The sequence below is a fragment of the Rhinolophus sinicus genome, chromosome 17, assembly GCF_057876585.1.
Source record: "Rhinolophus sinicus isolate RSI-liver-muscle chromosome 17, RSI-T2T, whole genome shotgun sequence".
In the NCBI taxonomy this organism is placed as follows: Eukaryota; Metazoa; Chordata; class Mammalia; order Chiroptera; family Rhinolophidae; genus Rhinolophus; species Rhinolophus sinicus.
Genome location: NC_142517.1, coordinates 99600097 through 99621089, shown reverse-complemented (window position 1 = coordinate 99621089; position 20993 = coordinate 99600097). Strand labels below are relative to the sequence as shown.

The window sequence follows — 20993 nt, the reverse complement described above, 5'->3', positions numbered from 1 at the left end:
GGCTGTTAGCACCTGTGAAATCCAGGAGGTGCTGTCCTCCTGACCGAGGTGGAGTGAAGACGTGCTTCTGAGGAGTGGGAGAGTGGGGTTCTGCTTGGGGCGTGACTCGGGAGTGTGAGTGTGTCGGGGACTCCAGGGTATCCACACTGGAGTATCTGAACAGGATCTGTGTGAGGACAAAATCTCGGATCAGTCTGGTCAATCTTGGATGCTTTGATAAGTAGGCAATGGAGAGCTCAGGAAAGTTATGTGAGAGGAGCTGTCAGTTCAGCAACTAGGTAAACCTGCGGTGTTGGAATGTGTTGGGTTAGGGGAGAAAGTGGAAAAGACCAGTCAGGGGATGACTGTAGTCATTTTAGGTGAGAGGCAATGAGGATCTGAAATTAAAAGTGAGGAACTGGGTGGTTGCAGAGGAGAAAGCACTGGTGTGGGTGGGGAGGAGGCACCTCCTGTTTCAGTCCTGTGAAGGGAAGTGTGAGGAGTAGAGTCAGGTTTGGCAGGGAGAAAGGTGAGTTTGGTTCATTAGCTTACTGTGGGTTTTAGCTTACCTCGTTATTTGATATGGCACAGATTGCTTTTTATTTTATTCCTTTCATTTAGGTATTTAACAAATATTCCTCAGTGCTTTATCAGTCATACCAACACATTCTGACTGTAACTTTGTAAACTCTTAAGGAGCTCTTATTTTGAATAACACTGATGGAAACACTGGTTTTCCTATCAAAAAATAGCTTTTTATTCATCTAAATGCTTTCATAACATCAAGCAGATAAGAAAATACACTTGATCATGGCATTGTAAGGTGTGTGTGTGTGTGTGTGTGTGTGTGTGTGTGTGTGTGTGTGTTTTAAATGATGTGAAGTTGAAATTGGCTTTTATTTTACAAACAAAATGAGGGATGACTTCTCATCAGTCAGTAAGATATCAGAAGAGAGTTGGTATTCTTTCAGAAAGTTAATGGTTTAAAGTAGAACAGAAATAATTAACAGCTTGAAAAAAACCCTGCAAGTTACGGTACAAAATCTTTTGGCTTAGAAAAGGAATTATCAAGAAATTATTTTAAGTGACATAAAGTATTGTGTGGAGATGATAAAAGCCACCTTTTGATGTCTTTTTATGTCAGGGGAGGGAATGATTGGAAAGAAAGCCCGTAGGACTTTGTCATGCACTTTGGGGGAGGCTGGTGAGTGGGACCTGGGAGGGAAGGGAGACTGCCTGTACTCTGGGGGTTAGAGCTGGGACACCTGGAGGCTGGGAGTGGAACAACATGAGGTCCCTGGTCCAAAGTCAAGCACTGCAGGCCTCCCAAGTGCTGGAGATAATGTTTTGGAAGTGGGGTGAGGTAGCTTGGGGAAGAGGTCTTAACACTGACCATGAGAGAAGTCATAGAATCACACACCGAGCGCCTTCAAAAGGTAACAAATAGTCTCAAAGTTTATCAGTGAAAATCCTTGGTATATCATTCATCGTTGTTGAGCTGGACCCATTTTTATAACACTGCTCCCATGCTTTTACCCCACCTTGTGTCGGAGGTGAGGGAGGCAGGATGGAGTAACTTCTACTCCCTGTCAACCCTGAAACTGCTTAGGAGAGCACCTTATTTTGTGAAACATTTGTTTCTTTTCTGTAGCTAGTTTATAAGTGAGGTTTAAAACATATGTTTACTACAGCTAAAGTGATACAACATTTAATCATTTTGTACAAGCAGTGCTATGAAATGGTTAAAGCGTTTTTCAAAGTGGCATATGGGAAAGGAAAGCTACATCTCGTTAAAGTGGTGCTTTGGGGGGATGTTCCACCATGAAATGCTTTACTTGCAGAGAACAGATGACCAAACGGAAGTCGTGGCTTTTACTGGTGAAGACCACACCACACGGTTTTACTGGTGAAGACCACACCACACGGTACGGGTTCTCTCCCACCCCAAACACACAAACCCTCACAGTGCTGTTTACTCAAAGGATATGCCCTGTCATTTTGGGGGGGGAATGATCTGCTTCATTTGTAGTTTTTATGCTATTGTCTCTTGGCGTTACAGATATTTTCTGTATTAAGAAACATACGTTCTTCCCCGTTTTCTCCAGAGTAGGCTGAAGGGTACAGGTGGCGGCAGTAGGGTAGGACAGACTGCAGAACTCATGGAGCGTACTTTACTATATCAGACGGAAGCGGAGCTTAGTGTAAGGGCGTGTTCTAGAGTTTCTGGATTACTTTTTTAGCGGGAACCAATGTATCAAGACTTTCTCATTTGTATGTGACATGGAATAAAATTAAAATCAGTCTTATACACTGAAAGAGATTTATTGGCTGACAGACCTGAGTGTCTAAAGTTGTGGGTATGGCTTTAGTTGAGGACTGACGAAGGGCCTCAGTGCATATAACCAGGGCTGGGTTTGTACCACTTCTCTAGCCACCTTCCATGGTGTCGGTTTCAACTCATGATGTGGTAGCAAAATGAAAGAAGCACGTCTAGACGTTACCTGTTTAACAGCAAGGCTTCTGGAGAATTTCTTCGCAAGTTTGGGACTTGCTCTCATTGGGTCATATGGGGTCATGTTCCATCCCAGCCAATGGCCGTTGCAAATGGACATGCTGATTATCAATTATGGCCTGGCCGTGCTGGTGGGGCCAGGACGGGCTCTGCAAGATGGTAGTATATGGCCGAGAACAGGGAAAAGTGAAATTTCCCAAAGGGAAAATTTTGCTTTTTTTGCTGAGAAAAGAAAGTATGGAGGCTGAGGAGATGACCAGCAAGTCAGCACTGCTGATGATAACATTTTGTAAAAGACAGTGGCAAGGTTCAGACATCTCTGTGGGTAAGTTTCATGTGGAATCTTTTATGTGATTGTGGTTTCTTTGTTTCTTGATTCTTCTTGTCTCAAATATTTCTTTTATAAAAACACTTGAGAGTATTTTTGTGTAGGTAAGTTGCATCAATTACGGATCAACACAGAGCCTCAGTTTAGTGAAAGAAAGCAGGATTCCTATTAAAGCGGGTGTTTTCAGTATTAGTTAAGAGCCACTTTTGAATACCTTTCTATGAGATTTATGCATTCCAGATGTTGCAACGCAGCTGTTGATATATCATATTCTGTCCACAGATGTGTTTTCATTGCTGCCCCCCCCAGCAATTTAAAATTTTGTGGTTTTTTAATTTAATTTTTTTTTATGTTTTGCATCCCTTGAAAACATGGGGAAACAATTGGCTGGAGTTAAGGGGCCCGTTGGTGAAGCTCGAGCTCTGGTCTCACCCTTCTCCTCAACATTCCCTATTTACCATTTTCTTACAACCGCACTGGCCTGGCTTTCCTCGCCACCATAGGCACCTGAGTTTGGAAGCGGCACGGGGCAGCGAGCACTTGAGCACCTGCACTGTTTATCTACAGAGGGACCTGGAAGGGCTCCCCCGTCGCCTCCCTGCACCAGTTAATCCATTGTAAATGCTCGGCCACTTTATTTTTTGTTGTAGCCCTGGACCTGAAAGTTCTAAAATGTAGTAACTGCTACTCAACTCTTACTTCACAATGCCCTCGTCTGCATTGCGTGCTGTTTCCTGAGACATCCCGTCTTTCACGTCACTGATCTGCTGTAGCACAAGGCCCAGAGGCATTATTACTTGGTGCTCCTTGTCTTCTCTTGTTCACTTTCATTTTCTCCTGTAGTCCAGTAGGAGCATTTGAAACCAGTATTTATTAATTTATGCTGGCCAACGGAAATTGTGAAGAATACACACAATTTCTTCTGTACATATATCTAGCCAAGCAAATACAGCAAGCTTAGTTTTACCAAGCACGTGTATAGTAGGTTTGTGATTTGATTCTTTTTGAGAGAGGTTATTTGGCCCAGAGTTGGTAACAGGGAGCTTTTTACAAGTGTAGAAAGTGAACATAGAGTTTGAAAATCTTTCTATTTCTTCTGCAATTTAAGATATGATTTCTGAGTTTTGCCTAAAATCTGATGAGGTCCTAGAGCATATACAATACTTATTTTGCAAAGTCAGTAGCAAATAGAATTTTTGATTTTCTGTGTAATGTCTTCATTAGCATGCATAATTGAGTGTGTTAAAGAAACCACCTATGTCTTGACTATGAGGAAATCTGGTAATATTTTTTCATATCTTGATTATTAAGAAAAAAAATTGGCACTATTAAAAATAATTTCTTTATTAGTACATATACAGTAAAGAGTGAAATATATATATATGTATGTATATCTATATCTCTATCTATCTATCTATCTATCTATCTATCTATCTATCTATATACAATGACTTACAAAATTGTTTGTAAAGAGCATTTGAAACAGGGGCTGAATGTCTTCTAGCCAGTTAATAGCAGAGAAAGAATTTAGTTTTGATAACTCACAAGCCAGCAACCATATCCCACATCTGCACATATTAATTCGTTTGTTTTTCATAAAATGTGATGTGTACATTTTCATTTTCTGCATAATTTTTCACTCATTATTACAAGTTTTAGGTTTTCGTCAAGTCCAATTTCCATTTTATGTATAATTTCTCACTCATTATTATAAATTTCAGCTGTTCTTTTTATCAAGTCCAGTTTTCTAAGAAAACTGCTTCCTCCTGCCCTTAGAGAATAAATGCATATTGAGAGAGAGAGAGAGAGAGAGAGAGAGAGAGAGAGAGAGAGACTGACTGTTTTTTCCCCACTCATCCTATTTTTTTTTTTTGTCCATGACAGAGAACGGGAAGTTGCTGGCAACACAGGCCAATATCTAGCTTCCCTCAGTAGAGTCCACTTAGAAATATTCTAACACCAGAACTGCAGGCTCATTAAGTGGCTTAACAAGTTTTTGTAGCGAACATATTTAAAATGTATTTTTATATCATCCTCAAAATGCTATCAGAAAAAAAAATACATTTTTTTGTTGCAAAGTACATACTTTATATCTGCTTTCCTTTGAAATGCCATGAGATAAATCAGTAGGGGATTTCTTATGTTGTTTTTCTGGGTGTCTGCTTTTCCTCCTTCAAATCAGAGTAAACTTGACTTTACTAGAAATAGGCCTCTAGTCTTTTATCAAATTGTTCCTGCATTTTAGTTTGTCTTTAATGACCCTGTTGAAAAAATATACATAATTTCCTAACTTAATTCTTATGTTTAGAGAGGGAACACATTGCCGTGAATTGTCTTGATTGCTTCCTATTTTCGTATTTGCTATTTAAAGTTCTACATTAACATACCAGATTAGTGATTATAAGTTTAGACCTATTATTTTGATACAATTTAAAAATGTACGCTTTATTTTTTTCTTTGGTATTACAAAAAAGCATGGAAACTTACATTTTAATTCATTATTGTACTAAATTGGATAGCAATGCTCGGTGATGATACTTATTATCATGGATATGTTTCTCATTCTTTCTCTTATGATGTAATTGAAGATTACAATATGCATATACAGACTATCGGAAAGGAGGTGGGAAATCACAGAGTATCTGTGCTTTCCTGCGTTGTATTTCCCCTTCTGATTTTGGAGTTTTCTGAGTCATGCTGAGCTTTGAATGGGATGTGTAGTTTCTTACATAAGGTTTCTCTAAATGGCTGGCATAGGAAAAAATAGATAATGGGGTCCAGGCACACATTTGCAGCTGACAGGAGCAGAGTGAATTCCTTCACGTAGTGCAAGGTTTCTTTGGACTGGCAGCTGTAATGAGCTTCCGTCTGGCTCTTGGTATAGGGGATTCTGGCGATGTGGTAGGGTACGAAACAGACAACAAACACGAACATGATGCTGAATATATTGCGGCTAGATTTCCTCTTGACCGAAATGGAGTTCTTCCTGGACTTGAGGTGGGACTTGAAGATTTTCCTCGTGATGGCCGTGTAGAAAACGATTAAGAGAAGAAACGCGACCCAGAAGATGCTCACAAAGATGAAGTTGGATGCTTTGTGCCACTTCAGCCCCAGTTCGTTCTTCAGCTCCACGCATTTTATGTGTGTGACCTGCCTCACACTCTGGTTGGTGAGGATCATGTTGGGGACGGCGATAAGCAGCATGAGGACCCACACGGTCGCCGACAGGAGTTTGCTGTAAGTCACCGACTGGACGCACGAGGTATGAAGAGGCTTCACGATTTTGTAGTATCTGTCAAAGCTGATGAGCCCGAAGAAAACGATGCTGACATACAAGCTGATGTAAAAGAGCACGGCCGAGCCCCGGCACATGAACACGGTCAGCTGCCAGGGGCCCAGCCCCGAGTCGCTGAGAATCTTGAAAGGAAAAGTCAGGCTCATGAGAAAGTCGGCGATCACAATGTTCTTGAGGTAAATGATGAAACTCTTGGAGCTGGGCACGTGGAAGAAGATCCATCCCGACACACCATTGAGCAGGATGCCTGCGAGGAAGACCACGAAGTACAGCGCGGGGATGATTTGGCGAGTCACGAGGGGCTTCCAGGGGCAGGGCACGTCGGTGGCGCTGGAATTCATCGTTCTGGGATCGCTGCTTATGCGGCCTGGAAAGGAGGTGAGACCGTCACTCAGAGGGCGCCTCTGGCCACTAATAAGCAAAGGGCAAGAATACAGTCAAACCCGTGCGTTCTTGAAATATTTTGTCAGATGTTAGGCACCCCTCCCTCCCTCTCTCCCTCCTTTTTTTTTTTTTTTTTTTTTGAAAAGGGAAGAACAGAGTAGATAGATGGTGGGAGAGAAAAACTGGAGAAGTGGGACAGCCTGAAAATTGCAGGTAATATGGAGAGCAGCATTTCCCATAAATGACAATGGTTCCCTATAAAACTTCAAAATTCTAGGATATGCTCATTTAAATATAGTGTGAAAAGGTCATAAAACTGGGAAAACAGAATTCATCTGTTTCATTTTATTGAGAGCTTTGTTTGATTTATCAGGTTTAAGAGTTACTGATACAGACCTTACTCTTTAAAAAGCCTACCCTACCTATATTTTGGACGTAGGACAATGTCTTACAAGCGTACACATCCAAATGTAAGTGGTATTTTTGGCATGGGATTATGGGTACATTTCAAACTTGAGCTTTTCTCTGTGTGTTTTTTTTCACATTGAAAAACTGATCTGCATTATTTTTCTAAATTTGAAGACAAACACACAAACGATAAAAGTACTTTAAACATTCCAAGACATGCTTCCAAAAGTACACCTGAGATCTGTACTGTGCAGTATGGTAGCCACTTAGCCACATGTGGCTATAGAGCACTTGAACTTGGGCCAGTCCAGATTGAGATGTGACGTATGTGTAAAATGCACACTGGAGTTCACAGCCTTAGTACAAAAAAAAAAGAATGTTGAATATCTTCATATTTTTAATATTGAATACATGTTGAAATAATAGTTTAGAAATATTCCATGAAACAAAATATATCATTAACCTTAATTTTGGTTTTTAAGACTATGGCTACTATAAAATTTAAAATTACATATGTGGCTCGTAGCATATTTTTATTGGACAGTGTTGCTCTAGGTATTACGCAGAGCCTCTTTTTGTTAGGGAATCCTGTTTGTTGTTCACTGAGGTCAAACATTCTGATTTAGGGGATGGGGAAGATTAGAACTTCTCTGAAAGATTATTTGATACATCAAAGCAAATGTTTACTGCCCATCTTATGTGTAATAACACCATCCTGCTTAAAACCTTTCAGTGGTAGGTCCGTGCCCTCACAGTAAAATCCTAGCTCTTTAATGCTGAGCTCTCTTCTAGGTCTGACCCCCGCTTCCATCACCTCCAGCCCTGAGTTACTGCTGCCCTGAAGCCTTCCGATTCCTTGCAAGTTCCATGATTTCTCCCACTTTGGACCTTTGCGCAAACTTTCATTTGTATGGAAAACTCTTTTGCTGCCTTCGGGGCTGGCTGACTTCTCGTCATCCTTCAGGCCTCGGCTTGGACATCTCTTTCTTTAGGAGACTTTTCCCTCCCAAGCCTTGGTGGGGTGCACTGGGTGTGGGGTCCATCTGTGTGGGCTCACAGTCCTGTGCCTCTTCTGCCACAACACCCATCTTTCTGGCTGTTGGGTTTTTGTTTCTTCCACTACTGGAATCTCCTTCGGAGGAGAGAGACCGTGTCATTTTTTACCATTGTGTCCGTAGCATTACATTTAGGATGTTAGATAGTTAAAATATTTGTGAAATGAATGAATATGCAGTCTGGGAATATGAGTCAGGAAGCCCTGGGCTTAAGAAATTTACATCTAGGCAGGGATCATGGGAACGACTGGGGACGACTGTGGGTTCCTTGAGGTCAGAGAACATGCCTTGTTCATGTTTGCGTTTCTGGTGCCAAGCCTGGTGCCTTATACTCAAGGAGTGAAGTCAGTAAAATCAAGGTAGTATGAGAAAGTGGAATTTGGGAACATGGGGTATGAAATACAGTCACATTCCAAGTAAAAAAAAATCCTATGTGCAAGCTGTGAGTGCCCCTTTCCACACCAGAATATCTTGCTTCCGCATACTTTTCCTTCCTGAATGCCATGTGGCAAAACTAGAACTATTTCTAGCCACTTGATTTTGCCAGTCCCTGGACTTTCTTTGTAAGGAAATCTTACCCCTGCACGCTTAGTCTGATCATGTGGATTTAGAGTCATTTGCTTCTTTGTAGGTCTTCAGTGGCCTGTTTTGTATTTTACACGGTAAACAAAGGGGCCACATTTTCGATTTTTAACTTTCCATTGTGGCAAAGAGTCTGTGTCTAGTCAGTAAATAATTGCCTTGTTCCCTGATGGTCAGATGCAGCTTAGTTGAAGAGCCAGTGTCACAGAGCTTAAGAGAATGCATCCTGCTGTGTGTCCCCAGGGGTCCCCGTGCTTAGCACACAGACCCCCCGTCAGTGTGCCCATGGCAGGCACCCAGTCATTCTTAGATTCACTGGAGTTTCAAATGACAAATTGTACAAAATGTAGATGTTAATGCATTTTGAAGTGGAGAAATGTTAACTATATAATAATTATAGTGAATAATTGCCAGAAATGTTTGACAGCCAAATTCCTTTCCTTATAGAAACATTACAGAAGCCACTGTATAGAGACATAGTGAAGAATTTCCCAGAAATGATTTAGTGAGAGGCACAGTTCCTTTCCTTATAGACATCTGTATAAAAACGTTTTCTCAGTCTCGGGACATACACTTGTGAGCTGCAGTGTCTGCATGTAGCCCGTCGTGTCTGACGCCATGGGTCCAGAACCGTGTTCTCGTATCACCGGGCGTCTGTGACCTGCAGTGCACTCCCTGCCTGCTCCACCTCTCACGGTGCAGCTCCCCGCAGGGGCTGACTGACCAGGGAAGCTAGAGCAGCTACGCCTTCTGAAATGGAATGAATACTCAAGGCTTGCTTGGTTGGGTGTTTCCCCCACACATCTTGCTATTTTGGCCCATTTTTAAGCAATCACAGCTAACAGTCAAGATAGAAAGATGTGAGACATGCTGGTTGGGGGGTGGATACAGCAGAGGCAAATTAAAGGGACCCTGTACATGAATAACAAGCTAGAGGTAAATCCAAGACAGTTTTGGTAGTAACGTTCTAGCTCTTATTAGACATTTCTTTTAGTGTCCAGCAGTGGTGTTGATGGTGGAGCACCGTGTCCTCGAGGTGCGTGTTTTACTGTACTTGGTCTTAGTGTCTCAGGGCGCGCAGCCTTTGCTCCAGTGGTAGATTAAGAGATGATGTGAGAAAGGAGCTATCGTAAGGCATTTACAGCAGGTGAGGCCAATTTTATACACTGAGCTCAAAAGGCAGGAATATGTGTTGGGTTAAAAACAGGACAAGATTATAACAGAGACATGTATCATTTTGACCTTGAAACATCTGCCTAGGCCCCTCTCCTTTGTATAGAGATGATTGAATGTCCTGATAAAGGGACTTACCAAAACTTAAAATCATTTCACAAATGGAGGAAATGCTGATTTTGAGCGCTAACATAAAAATAAGTATGAGCCAAGTGAATCAAAGAAAACAAAGAATGCCTTGGTGTGGTTCAACAACCCTTCCCTCCCTGCCCCATGTTCTTATTTGATTGATTATTTCTAAGCAGCTTGCCCAAGCCCATTAAAGATGAAAGACAGGCAAAAGGAGGTGGGGGAAGAAAGGAAAGGGACCTCCTGATGATGAAGCAAAACGTGGGCAGCCGGTTTGTGGAGGTGTGGCCAGCACTGCCCATGGAGTTACTGCTGAGGTTATCTCGGAGTTTCTGTGGTGAAAGTGGTCATTGTGTTAACCGTGAGGCTTCAGGAACACAAACAGTGTTCTCTAAAGATTTCCATACGTGGCAAAACTTTTTAAAAAGGGACTCTTAGCAGTATAACCCATCAGCTTCTCTTAGGTGCAACTCTTCCTTGTTCCACAATCCATGTAAAGGAGGATGAAATGAAACGTAATTTCTATCTGCCGTCACTTTAGGTCTTTGGCAACATAATTAAAGAATATGGTGGAATGGGATTTATGAGGCCAAAAGATAGCTGGTAATGTGTAATAGGAGCATGTGACTGACTTCTTGTTTTGCACTGTGAAAATATCAATGCCAAAGACTGGTTCTGATCTAGACAGGGAGTGCACTTGACTTTCAGTGTAGTGTAAGGTCCCAGGCTGTGCTGCATTAAGTGTTTTCAAGTTGTAGATCAGAGTATTAACTATAACCTCGGGGCTCTCTCTGAGTAGAATTTAGTTCATACAAAGCCCTATAAAGCAATGCTCACCCAGAACCACATTCATCTTAAAAAAAAACACACACACAAAAAAACATGCCGAGTTCATTACTCATCTTCTGAGTAATTACACACAGTGACCCATTTTTTTCATATATAGACCAACTCCCACCATTCTAATTGTGTGCCATAATTCTACATTCTCTGAAGAAGGAACATCATTCCTTCATAACATTTTGATGGCATTAGCAAGGCTTGTGAAAATACTAGAGAGTTTTTCAATCACCTTAAAAACTTTTTTTTTTTTTTTTGGTATATTATGAAGTTTCTTTTCAATGAAGTAATTTGATTTAGCCCAGTGAAGGCTTGTGATCTTGAAGTGGCCAGTGTTTCTTCACTAATGATCCTGTGTTGTCAGAGAAAAGAAGAATTAAGTTAAATGAACATCAGAATGTTTTTTATTGGAGAAGGAGGTATGGTAGCAGTCCAGTTACTTTTTAAATTTAGCTTGTAAAATTGTGGAATATTTCGACATGTGCATTTGTTGTTTTACTGTACTGATCTTGGTTGTATATTAATGATTATTGATCTGGTGTGAACTCTTGTGGGAAACTTATAACCTCTTTACTTGAAAGTGTAGGACATGAAATGTTTTTAGTTATTGGTTTATTTTTTCCCCCCATGGAAAAAGATGCTCAAATCAGCTCATTAAATTACTGAAGTTAACAACTGATCATTTTAGGCAAGAAATCATAGGTAATTCTTTGTTGTGGAGGCCTATCCTCAGCCACTGTAGGATGTTTGGCAGCGTCCCTGGCTTTTAGCTCCTAGATAGTCCCTGGCTTTTAGCGCCTAGACTAGACAGAAGTTGTGGCACAATGTTTCCAAACATTGCCGAATGCACCCTGGGAGCCCAAATCACCCCTGGTTGGTAACCACTGCTCTAATGAGACAAATGCGTGTAGAGATAACACTTGAAAGAAAAGGGTAAGTTGGGCAGAAAGGTGTTGGATTTGGATCTGCCTTGGTCTGGGTTGTCTTAACCCAGCTCCTCTCAGACTTGAACGTGCAGCCACATTACTTGGGATCTTGCTAAAAGGAAGACTCAGGTTGAGTAGGTCTGTAGTTGGGCGTCGTGATGTTGATGCTATTAGCCAACAACCACGCTTGGAGGAGCAATGTTTTTTTCAGACCCTGTACACAGGGGACATTTAATAAATACTTGGTGAGGAGGGTGAAAAACTTGTTTCTCTTTGCTGTAGTTGGGACTCCAGGTAGGAAAAAGTTACATTGTAGGTAGCCTTGAAATCTAGGATCTTTCTTAGAGTTTATTCATTACATATTTCATCATCGTAATTTCATCTTTGTGGTTTTCCTGGAAATGGAGATATATATTTTTATAGAAAACTACTTGAGAAGAAGTGATAAAGGAATCTTACATTTGCCTAGACTCTTTTTAACCCTTTTGCCGTAACGGTCAGATATCTCCGAATGACTATATCCGAAATTTTTATACACAAAAATGATGTCACTTATAGATGAAGCAGCTCACATTGTTATTATTAAATGCATAAAATAGTCCAAATATCAACTTTTTCTTTTTGTTGGTTTCTGACACATTTTGGAAAAATAAAACTTGAAATCAGCGCAGCGAAAGAATTAAATGGTCATGAAGTTGTCTTTACAAACATGTGATCAGGACAGTACTGAACACGTCCTGGGCAGAAATGATACATTCCAACTTCATTGCAAGTGCTTATTCCTGGGGCGGAGGGGGGAGCAAGGGATGGTTTAGGGTGCTTGGGCTGTCCCTGTGTCTGGTATTTCAGCTTGTAAATTCTGAAACCATTATAGGTAAATATACTATCAGTTAACACTGGGTGGTTGGGTACATTGGTTTTGCAAACATTTTCTGTACTTTTATTTTTATATACTTGATATATTTCATTATTAGAAAAATTGTATATGGAGAATGGATTGCTTTCAAATCACTCTTTTATCAGCAACCACTTATGACGGGCATTTTCCTTCCTGTTTTTTGTTAAATTCTTTGAGGTGACTGTCTGATATTTCCTCCTCTCTCCTTGCAAACATCGAAAGCTTTAATCCAAGATGCCCCAGATCTTTTCCTATGAAGTAAATATTTGTTTTCTAGATGATTCTTACACCAGTAGAAAATAGTATAGATGTGTGTAATCATTGTGTACATTTCTAAACTCAACTAAAGCCATTTTCTTTTCATTGCTGACTTTGTCCCCCTTGTCTTCATGTGTATCTCTGTTGGTTTTTTTTTTTTTTTTTTTTTTGGGTGCAATATGCGATAGCCTAGATGGATGGTTTCCACAGTAGTTAATGGATTGAATAGAAAGGGAATTTATGGATGGGCTGGGCTCCTCATATTTTGTAGTATTTTACGTTATTAAATATCTTGTATTTTATGGTTAAAAATAGTTTATACTCTTCACTTGTATTAACTCTAAGTCTGTCCTCAAACTACTGGACTTTCTTATTCCGAGGTTGGTTGGATATTTTACAATCCCTGGCTCCTGCGTGTCTCTCCAGAACTCTGGACTCCATGTAGGCGAGTTAGCAGTGCCCTCTGCTTCTAGCTCATAGACCTACTTGCCTGTTTAAGAGGAAGTTGTTATCAGCGTGCCAGTTTATCTCATAGAAGGTACTATTTTTTCTCTGTAACTGACCATCTCCCTTGCTTCTCAGAGACCCATTTTCTCCTTGGCTGCCTCTTAGATTCTCACGTGGGATCTAACCCTCCTTCTGCTCTCCCCATGGCCTGTGTCTGGTGCTTTCGAGGCTCAGCCAGGGGGACCCTCTCTTTCTCTTTTACCCAAAGGAATGAGCCCCTCTTATCTTCCTTCGCGGCCCTGAATATTTAATGTTTGACACTTACCATAGTTTGGGGCAGAGAGAGCTACTAGGTACGTGCACCCAGACGACACATGAGATGACAGCACAGTCGTGGGGACACGGACGACCCACACCCTGGGTGACGTGACTGAGCCTTGCCAGTGACTTACTACTACCTACCATTCTGCACATCAGGAAACTGATGGTTCCCATGGTTAAATCACCCATCAGAAGCAAATCGGGCAGCGCACACATGGCAGATAGTATTCACACTTAGATCTGTGCAACGCAAGCCAGTTCTCATTCCCCTCCTCCTGAGGAAATGTGGGACCGCCTGTTTTGTGCCCGTTGGTGACCAAGAGCATGTGTACGCAGCCCTTTCTGCATTTACCTGGAGTCTCATCTTTGGGAGTCACTTAGCCATTATTGTTTGAGGGAAGATCACATGTGTGTGAGTTTGTGCGTATGTATGTCCTGTTTCTGGTCAAGATTTTAAAGGTCCACAAGCTGTGGATTCTTTCAGTTTCTCCAGTTAGTCCGCAGGAGCCACACCATACAGAGCCTCCATGTGATTTGCATTTTCTGAAAGTATAAAAATGAATGTGTGTCTGACTTTTGATGTTGACTCGGCGTTCTGTCTCCTGCGCTGATGTCCAGAATCGTGTTCAGGATGCTGATGAAAACAAGTGCTGTTAATCTGTATGTGGGGGCGACTCTGCTGCTGGGGGAAACCCAGACCTGCTGCTGTGGGCTGGGCGCCACGAACAGGGATTCCCCAGGGCCCCTGGTGTGAAGTGGGCTCTGCCTGTCGCTGTGTCTCACCTTCACTCTGTTTCTCTTGTAGCGGACATGAGTTCTTGATCAGGTCTGACTCCATCCTCTGACTCTGGCCACCACGGCCCATTGTCTTCACCTTCAGTGAGAGGCGAGGTCAGTGACAAACGTGCTTTAATTTCACTTGAAATTGGAGGAAGGCTGTGGCCACGTACTTTAATTGAGGAGCTGTGCTAATGAGTCGTTACATTAGAACCTTCCAAATGCGCTTCTTTGGCTGACTTGCAGACACCTGAGAGCTTCCTCTTTCACCAAAGCATGAGCTCAGCTCTGTCTGGACTGCCAGGCTTCCTTCCTGGGCTGCTGCTCAGCCTCCAGCTGAGTTTGTGCGGCAGACAGAGCCAGCCTTCGATGATGTGTGATACTAGGCAGAGGGTTAGTATGGATAATACATTGATGATGCCCAAACCTGCTCTTAGCTTTTAGTTCCAATTTCTTCCTTTAAAACACTTTTAGCAGAACTTGTAACCACGCACGAGTCTAGCACATTCAGGAACCTGAGTCTCTTCACATCTTGTGCTTCTGCAGGTGGGTCACGGAGCTGCTGGAGGAGGGTGACGTGTGGTGCCGCTCCAGGCTTTTGGGGCCGTGCCTCACTAACCTCTGCACCATGAACTGTATCTGCATTGTCAGAACAGTTTTGTGGGGAGTTTTCTCGCCTACAGTTTTTGGTATAGGGCCTAGGGCGTGGTCGACATTTGTTTCAATTCCAGTTCTTTGTGGGGGAGCTGTCTTGTGCGTGTTTAGCTGCATCCCCGGCCTGTATCCACTAGGTGCCAGTAGCACCTCGTGATTTATGGCCATCAAAAATGTCTCCAGACAGTTTCAAAATGTTCCCACGTTGAGAACCCCTGGAAGAGCTGCTGAATGGTAGGTGTATCTGGTATCATTTGGATAGAGGAAGATAATTTAGTCGGCTCTCTTATTAGTGGTAAACCTTCACTGTATACTGAATAACTCATCAGCAGTAACAAGTAATTCATGTGCTTAGGTCTTGGCATGTGAAGTGAGCTTTCTTCACGGCTCTGTTGGAACAATGGGCCGACAGTGAAGCATATCGTAAAAGCCTGCGTGTTGAGTGCAGGGGACCTTGGTTAGAAATGTGGCTCCATTTCTTAATATCTGTGCTATTGGTGCTATATGGTTACTGAGTGCCTCTGTGTTTCAGTTTCTATAGCTCTAAAATGAGGGGTCAGTGGTTGCCACCTCATAGGGTTCCTGTTACTGTAAGCACCAAACACCTGGTGCCTGGCAGTGTGTGACTCAGAGGAGCCCGGGGGGATCGGGGAGTGACTCAGCTGGCAGTAGAATAATCAGATATCTCTGGGACTCTCTCTCACTGCGGGGACTTCCCCGGCTAAGGCCCCACACTGCTCCCCGACTTGCCCACGTTTACTTTCGGCTGATGTTCTTCTGTGTTGAAATGCGGGGCTGCTGGAGGTAGGTCTTTGCCGAGTCTTTCGAACCTCAGAGTATCTGGTCCAGCAGTGCTTGTGTGGCAGAGAAAAAGGAAGGCTGTGCTTCTCATGGTCCTTCCGTTCTAATTACAGAAAGGGCACTCAACCTGGGGGAGCAGTGAAGTCCGACGTGCTTCGTGCTCTGAATCAGCCCATGCAAGCCCGAACCTTTGGTGAGAGTGGCGGAAAGCTGTGAAACTCCTGCAGCTTCCGAGTTTTGGGAACTGATTCCCTTCTCTGTCTGGAATTAAATCGAGCTGCTTGGGTTTCTGATTTTTTTTCCAGTCCGTTCTTCTGCAGCATTGTTTTGGAACCTGTGGTTCTGTTCCCTGGGGCCAGACAAGGAAATGAATCCCTGACCTCGATTTGCCTCACTGCGGTGGTGTTTACGTTTCTCGGTTAAGCATGCAGTACTCAGATCTCCACATCTTGGGGCCTGGAGCATTAATGCATGTCCCTTTGCTATGGGGATGGGAAGATTTTCATTTCTGAGAAACCAGAAGCTTTAACTACTTAGCTAAATATCAACCCCTGTGCGCTTGTTCTAGATTCAGGCTTACGTAGCCAAAGGAGGAATATAAATATCCAGGACTTGAAGTCAGAGTTGTGAATACCGCAGAGAAGTGATTCTCATACACTTTAAAACCTAAATTTTTTTGTACTTCTTACCTGTTGCAGGAATTAGTAATTTTTGATTTTAATCAAATATATTGTGACAATAACTTATCAATTGGGCATTTCTTTAAATGAAGTTGTATTTTACTAAACCCAGCACATGACAAGGAAGCAAGTGCATTCATTTCAAAATGAGTCGGGCTTAAATGTGAAAGACGTGTTTTTATGCAGCTTAAAGATGGTGCTTAGAGTGCGTGTGAAATAAAAGACCTTTGCTTTTTAGGAATCCTAAGCCCACAGATTGGGACCCATTGTTGAATGTACTGCCCTTTTTAGACCATTCCATTTGACACATGTCATATGCGTATTTTTTTCAGTTTTCAAATACAGTTGGCCCTTTGTATCCATGGGTTTCACCTCCATGGATTCAGTCAACTGTGGGTGGAAAACCGTCTTTTCACATTCCCAACCGTGTTTTACCAACCGTGGATCGAAAACACTGTTTTTGATCTTCAGTTGGTTGAATCTGTGGATGCGAAGGGCCAACAGTAGTTAAGTTTTGGGGGAGTCATAAGTTATTCATGGACTTTCAGCTGTGTTGGGGTTGCTGCCGCTAGCCCCCCATGTTGTTCAAGAGTCAGCTGTATTTCACTTTTCCAGTGGATTTCGATAGGAGTCAGTCAGGTATGTTATAAGAACGTCATGTTATGTCTTGCTATGCCCCATGGGGGCGATCAGATGCCATTTCATTATTGTTTCAGATGTACTGTCTGTATATGTAAGAAATCTGATAGGAATAAGCATTCCTTTCTGTCTGTACGATGCTTTGCAGTTTCATGCTCGTAACTTGCTTGGACCAGGACCAGTTTTGTTTTACTCCATGCTTTTTTTTTTTTTTTAAATGTAGCCTACACCAACTTCTTTCTAATCTCTCTCCATACATTATTGCTTTCCTCTGTTGTATTTGCTGTATCTCTCTCTGTCTAGACACTACTTCCCTTCCAGGTATAAACCTGCACAAGTCCTTAAAACAGTAAAAAGCTATAGGCCTAGAAGTTGTGACGTCACAGTAGCTATAAATGTGCTCAAACCCTTTCCGTCCTTAAATAACAAAAGTAAGAATCCTCTGTAGATGGAGAAGCACGATCCCCAGGATCAATGAGCTCATCTTGTTTCTAAGAATCACTGCCACTACAAGGAAACAGGGCTCCTTGGAGAAGTGACTGATTTCACATCAGGCACAGGGAAAGTACAAGCTGAGTTAGCTACCTTGTGAGTGAAAAGCAAGGAAGTGCTCGGGCCAAACGGCAAATGGAAAAAATAAAAGGATGTGGGAGCTGACTTGGTGGTACTTTTAAATCTGACAATTTGGATATCCACAGGAATGATAGTAACAGATGAAAATACTTAGAAAAACAAACCAAATTCAGGAAGTTGGTAGTGAAATTAAAAATAGGCATTTTTAAAAAAGGAAGGGTGAAGACGGGGGAAGTTTTTTACAAAAGAATGCCAGCTAGAACTTAGAGAAGGAATGATCGAATTAGAAAGTCCCCATTTTGCAACCTCAGTGTAAGAACCGATTCAGGCAACAATCGTCAATGGTTATGAAAAGCCATTTGGTGAAAGGTTGTGGAGGAATAGGATATAGCGGCCTAAAAGCATCACTCCCAGATAATTTATAATAATAAAGAAAAAAAAAATGTACCTTTGCAGCAGGGATATCTATTTGAATGAGCAAACTTACCAAAAATGAGATCACTTAACATTTTATGCCTCCTGGTGTGATTCAGTGAGACGTATATAGCACCTTATCAAAAAGCTAACCAAGGGTCAGCAACTGGACAGATTCAGAATGTGAAACATCTATAGAGCAACCCGCCTAGACTCTTTCAAAAATCAAGGTCATGGATGCCTAACAAATGTGACGGGGTGGGCGGAAGCAGCTCTAGATCACGGGGCCAAAGAGAAACAATGTAGTCTGTGAACGATGATTGGTGATTGGGGGGAATAGAGGATCAAAGTATAAAAATTGTTTGGGGACAACTGTGCAAATTTGAAGGCAGACTATATCATTATTGAATTAATTTTGATCTTTCTAGGTATGACAGTGGTGTGGTTCAGCAGGAGACTATTCTTACTCTTCAGAGGTGCATATTGAAGTATTTAGGAGGAAAGAGTCATGGTGGTCTGCAACTTATTTTCAGAATGGTTCAGCAAAAGAGAGTATGTGTGTATGTATACTTGTGTATGCATGTACTTTTCGCTGATGTATGTATAGTATTATGCATACGTGTGTATATATGTGTACGTGCTTTGTGTGTGTTGGTTTGCGGGAGGGGTCCTGAGCTCAGTGCCTGACACATGGCAGGTGCGTGTGTCTCTCAGACTTCTCAGCTGCCTTCCTTCTCTTTTTTTCTGTCACCTGTCGGAGCTCCTCTGCCTATCCTTACATGGGTGTTTCCTATTCTGTTCTTGGCCATCTTCTTTTGTCTTTTTACCTATTCTTCTAAGCCAAAGTGATCTTTGTTTAGGTCACTGTTTAAAACCACCATCTATAAAACAAACTCTTCCTTTTGGCACCTGTTATCAGGCCATGTTCTTGGTGTTGGGATCCTGCCCTCTTGGAGCTCAGAGTCTGGCGGTTCTGCCTCTGAGCAGCTTCATTGCCTTCCCCTCCCCACGGTGCACCTCCGTTTTCTGCAGACCTGGGTCACCCACAGCCCTGGATGTTAAGGAGCCCAGTTGCTTCACCTCTACGGAGAAGGGCTCTGCACCAGCCGAGTTAGTCACGCCTGACCTTGAGCTTCCAATGTGTCTTATCGTCTCTTCCCCTCTCATCACATTTTATAGCAATACCTGCTACTTATTGGGAACTTCACCTTGTACCAGACACAGGCAATGCTAATTGCTTTAAAAACAATTTTTTTTAATGGACTTTTTGATGCTTTGACAGGAGTTTATGTGACATAAGCTAAAGCCCAACAAAAAGAGCAGGACACCGACCTCAGAGCGAGAGCCCACCAAACCCTGCGTCTCTTCGGTGCATCATCCCAGGCTGGTGCCTGACTCCTCCCAGGGTAACCCTGTCTTCAGTTTTGTGTGCTGCATTTCCTCCCTTTTAAAACAAATTATGCTAATCCATATGCACATACAGTCCATTCTAAAACTCGCTCATGCTGTATTCAGTCTTCCAGGACTTTTTTCTTTTTTTTTTTTAATCCCCTGCTCAGCATTGTTTCTCAAGTTTATCACTTTGTAAAGGAATTGTAAATACTTGGGGAAAGATGAACCTTCACTCCCCCTATAGCTGAGTATTTTAATTCCTAGGTATATGCCACAGAAAACTCTTACAGAAGCATACCGAGAAACAGGTACAAGAATGCTCATCGAAACACTAATAGTAAAATTGTGGAAATAGTTCAAATGATTATTGACAGGAAAATGGGTAAAACAACAACAACCCATTATTTAGCGAAATTTTATGCGGCAGTGAAAATGAACATACTACAGCTATGCACTTTTAAGTTCTCCGGTGGTCCTGATAAGATAGAAGTAATCCCATGTTGTAGTTGAGGAAACGGAAGTCCAAAGAGCTTGAATAAATTGTCCCAGGTCTCACCACTAGTACGTTATAGAACTGAGATTTAAATACAGGTCACTGACATTCTAAAGCCTTAACTACTAGAAAATGTTGTTTCCTGCTGAAGAGACTTGTGTTTGTCAGCTTGTCTGTTCTCCTGCACGGCGAGAGAGGCTTTGTATAATATTTTCACCTAACCCAGCAAATGGTTCATAGTAGGGGTTGTATGCATTTCTGCTGAATGACCTAAAACATCCTATTTTGCGCAGGAAGCAAGCAGAGGAAAGGAGCTTAGTGGCCTGAGCAAGTTCCTGAGTAGTAATCGGAGCCCCTGTGACCGGGGCCGCAATCTTCCAAGCCCTCAGTGATGGCAGCGCCCGGCCTGTCTCCCCTTGGTTTCGTACCTGCCCTCTGGTAGGTGGCTGGGCGAGGTCTGGCACATAGAATGTCAGCGTAACTTGGATCCTCACTGGTCCTGCCCCCAAGTTCCTCATCTAGGGCCTCCTGGAGGACAGCAGAGTCCTCTCCTCAGCCGGGAGGTTCTTTCACGTATAATATGAAACTGTCCAGCCTGTAGCAGCAAATGGGCAGCAAGTTTTCGTCTCTCTCTTGAATGTCACTGACATGATTCACTTGTGGGAAACGTGCAGGTTTATTTGTGTGTATGGGGTGGGAGTGTGGAGGAGGCAAAGTAGTAGATATTTGTGTCTTTGGTAGGTGAACCAATATTCGTTGTAAATTAGATTATTATGCTACTTAGGTATTTGGGCCCAGTGGAAGACAAATTCGGAATAAGAGCAAACGCCTAACTGCCTAGCTGTCCCCTTGAGCTTCTCCTTGTCTGTCATCCAGTGCGGGGAATGCACCGAGCAGCTGTGTGGTTTTTCTCTGCCCCAGTAAATCACAAAGGCTTCTGGTTCTATGCTTCAAAGTTCTGCCTGAAGATAACGTCCAAATGACCTGTGGTTATATGATGCTATAAAATCTAGCATGGGTAAAAGTTTCATTTAA

At 42.4% G+C, this 20993-nt stretch overlaps 2 protein-coding genes across 19 annotated transcripts in view; one reads left to right on the top strand and one right to left on the bottom strand.

Moving 5' to 3' along the window:
- Positions 1–20993, top strand: part of MED12L (mediator complex subunit 12L) — a 319885-nt gene that overhangs the window by 114001 nt on the left and 184891 nt on the right. The window lies entirely within an intron of this gene.
- P2RY14 (purinergic receptor P2Y14) overlaps positions 4143–20993 on the bottom strand; it is a 48107-nt gene continuing 31256 nt past the window's right edge. For 2 of the 4 annotated variants that reach the window (XM_088793723.1, XM_074333635.2), the window contains exon 2: positions 4143–6525. In XM_088793723.1, coding sequence (XP_088649849.1) covers positions 5451–6455 — 1005 coding nt within the window. In that variant the 5' untranslated portion in view covers positions 6456–6525 and the 3' untranslated portion in view covers positions 4143–5450. The remainder of the gene's footprint in view (positions 6526–20993) is intronic. The other 2 variants (XM_019748877.3, XM_019748879.3) reach the window with 1 other exon arrangement.